Genomic DNA, 5,526 nt, shown 5'->3' with positions numbered 1-5,526 from the left:
AAATGTTTATGTATTTAATACAAGTATATGTAAATGCCTTGACTCAGTTTAAAAAGACAGACCTTTAATTGCCTGGTGTGGGAAGGTTCTGCCTCTACCAACGTCTCTGTAAAGTCAGATTCCAGCAGACCTGACGAAAGCCTTTGTTGGCCCGCATCTCTCTCCCAGAGTGCTGATCTCTTTCACAGATACTGCAGTCTGGTAAGAGCTTAGCTAGCCGTTTGTAACAGTTTACCATTGCTAATCGCATCAGCTAAGAAAAGTACTCTGCAACTAATGCCCTGTTACATGCCCCTAAATTATCATTGCTGTGAGGCAACAGTTGATCCCTTTTATTGCATTTTTATCATCTTGGAAATCTCAGGATTGCCGAAAGCTGTGGTTTCAAATGGGCTGTGATTTCAGGGTACATTGGCGTTCGTTGCTATAGTTCTGGAAGGTACATTAGATGTTTGTATGAATAACATTTTTAAAGCTCTGAAACCTTTCCAGATGTATCGAGAGTTGTGCAAGACTGAAATTCTTGCAGTTTTGTTACGCTCCTGTTTGATTGTTTTGTTTGTTCTCCCGGGGAAATGTACGTGTAAAAATAGCAAGTCAGAGGTCACGCAGCTGTGAAAACTAGCCAGTAAATTATTGAACAGGATTCCGGGCCCAGTTGCTGCTCTTTGCAAATCAAAAATATAGAGTAAAAACCTGCCATCTGGCTTTTTCTTGCATGCACTATTCATGAACAAGAATGAAGTAGTGAGCCATGTGCACCGATTCATTCCTTTAGCTTTGTAGGTTTACAGCACTAGGAACCTGGCCTTTCACTTCGTTTTTGGTCTGCCCTAAGCACAGTTGCCAGATAGCCATGAAGGGTTCGAAGTGTTCGGCCATTTTCCTCTATAGCATCTGCTTCCACCCGTCAATCAATTTGCACGTCCACTGGAACGCGCTGCACTACGAAGTTCAATCTGAAGGTGAAGATGCGTGTCCCGTGGCTTGATGGCAGCACACGCCTGAGTCTGCCTGCAGATTTAAAGGTAGACTAGATGGCAACTGCTACCGAGACGGTCAGTCGCACATATTGCGTAGTGTAGAAACATCCTTGGGTGGAGAATGGAGAAGTCTGAATGTACGTCTTGAGGATCTGGAGCAAACTGCCCAACCCCCTCGGGTGCCTTTGCCTGAAATCCATCTTTACACGCTGGATGAGACTCTTCTACCCCCTCAACACACACACAATTAACAGATTACACTGCCTTCAGATCAACAGCGGGAAAAAATGCTCCCGGAAAGCTGAAGGTCAGGATGAGCCAGCAGTCGAGGTGGAAGCAGAGGACCGGAGCCCAGAGCGCTTTATGATGACATGACATGAGGACAGCAATTCGACATCCAAAAACCGTTCCTTCACCCACAGTCAAACAGGAGGCAGAAGCAAAGTGTTCAAAAATATATTTTAATATATCGTTCAGAAAAGGACATAGCGGCAGCAGCAGAGTTCCAAAGCTTTTTATCTTCACATCACGCCCACCCTGGGTCAAAACTACCCGCGCCTGCCCACTGCTGAGGGACGGGACGCTTTCATGTGCAGTTGGAGACTTCTGCTAGAGGGAGGGAGGTGCCATTTCACTGCGGAGCACATTTGCATAACCCTCTTCCTTTTTCCCCTCGTGTCTTTTTTTTTTTTAATGCTTCCTTTGAGCCCAGCTCTCAGGAGGGGTCCTGGACAAACAGGCGGAGGGGGGTCTCCCGTCCGCGAGCGGCCCATGGCGCGCAGATCGGGTTCCCGCAGGAAGATTTACGGCCTCTGCTCCGCACACACACACCCCTCCGGCCCCTGGCTTTGAAGTCTGCGTGCAGGCAAATATTTTGACACATGTACCACACGTCATTAAAGTTAAGAAAACGACCTCTGCTTGTAAAAGCATCAATTTGGCCTCCTTTCTTTAGTTGTTGTTCTTACCCTCCCCTCCACGGCAAAAAAAAACAACAACTGCATTTCCTGACCCCTGATAAGAGACCGATCGCGGAGTGAGGGCAGAGCGCTGTTTACTCGGGCACATGAAGGAGTTTCTGTTCGGCCGGCCACTCGGGAAAGTCAACAGAGACTCCCTGGTCTTCCCGCAAAGTTTCCAGCAGTACAGGCGTCCCTTGTGGACCTACCCAGCGCTTCTGGAGAAGTGCTTCCTAAACAAAGTAATAGTTACAGCAGAGTGCACAGCTGAGCAACCTGAACAAGTACAGCCGCTTCGGCCAAAGGCAGGGCTGCCCATGCTGAGACAGGGACAGGATGCGTGTGACTGGGGCTGCGCCACTGCTAGCAAGCCCTGCAGCCCCAGCACAGATCGACCGTAAACCTGGGGATACGGGCTTTGCTTTTGGTTTGAGATCTCAGCAATTACTGTTCATTATTAACTATAGATCGCATTAATCGGCATTAGCCTAATTTTGGCTTTATATAAAAGGCACAGCAAATGGGGTGCAAACCAACAGGTCCCCATAATTGGTTTGAACAGCATGTCAACGGGGAGAGTTCTGCAGACTGTACAGAAAAGGGATCACTGGGCTTCACCCAACTTCCATCTGAAAAGCCAAAAATATAGATAAATAGAAAGACTTGCATGATGCATTATATGCAATGACTGCTGCCTGTACTCCCCTCTAATTCCGGATAAGGGGCAGTCACTTCTAATATTGCTTAAGTAGTCGTGCGTCCTTGCAGCAGGTGCAGTGTCCGTGCCCGTGCAGCAGGGGGCGACGCGCACGAGCTCACCGGCACTTGGTGCGCTTCGCCTCCTGCACCTTCTGGTCTCTCCGCTTGTTGAACCTTTTGACGTAGCTGTGGCTGCGGACGAGCCCGTCTCCAGCCCTCAGCCGCCCCACCTGCAGAGCCTGCAGCTCGCTGGGCCGGTTGCGCCGCCTGGGGTAGATCTGACCCATGACAATGTACCGGCTCCCTGCAACAGCACCACAGGCAGCTCAGTGACGTGGAGCAAACATGCACAGGAAACACCAGCACAGCTCTGTAGACTCACCAGCTACGATGACGAACAGGTTCTCTGTTGCCTTGTTCGTTTTTTTCAGACTTCTTATTACGTCGTCATAGAAATCGGAATGATAACTAATAATTCCTTACAATTAAATCGAGCTTTTCTGGACACTCCACTCAAAGTGCTCTACAGGTCATGGGGACTCCCCTCCACCAGTGTGCAGCCCCACCTGGATGATGCACCAGTCCACTCCCAAATCACCAGCTCTCAGTGAGGAGGAGAGCAGAGTGATGAAGCCAGTTCAGAGAGGGGGGGGTTATTAGGAGGCCATGACTGGTAAAGACCAGAGGGGATATTTGGCCAGGACACCAGGGTAACACCCCGTTTTGTGTTTTTTTTTTTACAGTAAAATGTCCCCTTCACTATACTGGGGCATTAAGACCCCCACAGACAGCAGAGTGAGCGCCCCCTGCTGGCCCCGCTAACACCACTTCCAGCAGCAACCTTAATTTTTCCCAGCAGGTCTCCCATCCAGGTACTGGCCAGGCTCACACCCGCTGAGCTTCAGGGCTGCCAGCTGTGAGTTGCAGGGTGATGTAGCTGCTGGTTGAGATGTCTTACATCTGCCTAAGCTTGAATTCCTTTAAGACCTTAACATTTTTAGCGCAGACTGCTCTGCGGGACATGAGCTGGTGAACTCTGGATGTGACACAGCCCTGTCTGAAAGCTGAAATGTTAAAAGCCACCATGCCTGTCCTTGCTTTGCACTGGATTCCCACAGCCTTACCCTGCCTTACCCTGTTTCACCTGCTTCCTGAGGCCTTTAGCATTGTAACCTTTACAGGGCAGCCCACTGGACTCCCTTAAAGTAACTCCTGCAGGACACAGCGCTGTTACGCACTGCTCTGAGCATTGATACTTTTAACACCCTCATTCTCTGGAACTAATTAAAATAAGAACTGAAGACAATAAGCCCCTGGGGTTGCTGAAGCTCGTAGCGACAGAGCTCTGTCGCTGTGCACCTGGAGCAGAAAGTGGCTCGTGGCTTACAGTATTTTTTGCGGCTTACCAAGTTTGAGGTCCGGACAGGGCTTGGCGCACTTGTAAGTATCCACCACCAGAACCCGGACTTTGAAGAAGAAACCGTCGGGGGTGATCGTGAGCTGGCTCATCTTGTAGAAGCCGTCGCTGTTGACCAGCAATGTCAGGATCTTCATCCCTTTGCTTATGGCCTCGATGTCGTGGACGATGCCGTTGATCGCTGTGCGAAAACGAGAACAAGCAAGTGGTCAGGCCGAAAATAAGAAAGGAATACATATGGAAGACAAACTTTGGCAACAACCAGAAGTGAAACAAAGGTGCTCAGCCATCGGAGTCCTTGGTGGCGGTTATTTTGGTGACTGGGTAGGTTGGCAGTGAAGGAGAACTGGAGAGAGCAGAGAGAGCTCAGTCCTTCCAGGAGCGCTGTGTGAGCTAGGGAGGCAGCTTGTGCTGACGAACCGCAGGTCAATCAGACTGCAGTAGCAACTGTGCAGCTGGGTGGGCTCCAAGAAAATGACAAATATCCCACGAAAGTCGAGTAAATTGCTCCCTCTTCAGCGGGATGCTGTGACAGTCTAGCAAAGGCAGGGGAACGCTGTCTGAGGGTGCAGCCCCAACAGGGACCTGTCTCAGCCCATCGCCCCCCATATCCCCCCGAAAAGAGACACCCTGAGAGCTCACTTCTCTAGGAGGAGATGGGACATGCCATCCAGCTTCGATCCCTGCACACCCCACTCCCAGCTCTGCGATCCCAGCATGCCCTGCTCCCAGCATGCACCACTCCTGCCATCGTAATCCCAGGATGCTCTGCTCCCAGCACGCCCTGCTCCCAGCATGCCCTGCTCCTTCCTTCGTGTACTCCTGCTATCACCAGAACACTCCGACAGCAATGAGCATTCTGCTGCTGTGTACCCCTCAATCTGACTCTCCCCTGCACCCCCCTTTTCAACCACACACTTACCAAACTCACTGTGGCAAAAATAGTCTCTCTCCTCCTTTTCCTTCCGGCACTCGCTCAGACAGATGGCTTCTTGGGTGTGCTCCGATTCTGCAAGGAGGGGGGAAGAGGAGAAGGAGGTCAACTCCACAGTGTGGCCCGGGAGCCCAGCCAGAGATCCTCAAGGGCCAACCGCTCGCCGGCCTCTGATCCCAAACAGTAAACCCCTCGTCTCAATCCGATTCACTAACTTCCGTTGTTGGATGAATTGGAGTTCTATGGAGTCCCCCATGGGAGACAGGTTAAGACCTTCAGCTTCTGCTCTGTGCACTACTCTCTCTTTATAAAGCCACTGCAGCTACAAGGCATCCCTGACGGGACGCCAACACACGCTTGAACAGTTACAGTCGCACTCCTAGATATGGACACCCTTGTCTCTAACGTTTCACAGCCTGTCACCGACTGCAGGAGACGCCTGGCTAAGACGTGGTGAGGGCGGGTGACCTCGTCCGCGAGATCAGCTCTGACTTCCTCCCGCAGTGCGCGGCCGGCGCCGGCGCTGGCGCTGGC

At 51.1% G+C, this 5,526-nt stretch overlaps 1 protein-coding gene across 3 annotated transcripts in view; it reads right to left on the bottom strand.

Moving 5' to 3' along the window:
- Positions 1 to 1,425: 1,425 nt before the first annotated feature.
- LOC102685337 (UPF0450 protein C17orf58 homolog) overlaps positions 1,426 to 5,526 on the bottom strand; it is a 10,154-nt gene continuing 6,053 nt past the window's right edge. For all 3 annotated transcript variants that reach the window (XM_069194630.1, XM_069194629.1, XM_069194631.1), the window contains exons 3-5: positions 4,981 to 5,067; positions 4,048 to 4,239; positions 1,426 to 2,945 (exon numbers count right to left, since the gene is read on the bottom strand). In XM_069194630.1, coding sequence (XP_069050731.1) covers positions 2,758 to 2,945; positions 4,048 to 4,239; positions 4,981 to 5,067 — 467 coding nt within the window. In that variant the 3' untranslated portion in view covers positions 1,426 to 2,757. The remainder of the gene's footprint in view (positions 2,946 to 4,047; positions 4,240 to 4,980; positions 5,068 to 5,526) is intronic.

This window comes from Lepisosteus oculatus, chromosome 9 (genome assembly GCF_040954835.1).
Source record: "Lepisosteus oculatus isolate fLepOcu1 chromosome 9, fLepOcu1.hap2, whole genome shotgun sequence".
In the NCBI taxonomy this organism is placed as follows: domain Eukaryota; kingdom Metazoa; phylum Chordata; class Actinopteri; order Semionotiformes; family Lepisosteidae; genus Lepisosteus; species Lepisosteus oculatus.
Note: the sequence above shows the minus strand (reverse complement) of the source record. Positions and strands in the feature narration are given on the sequence as shown.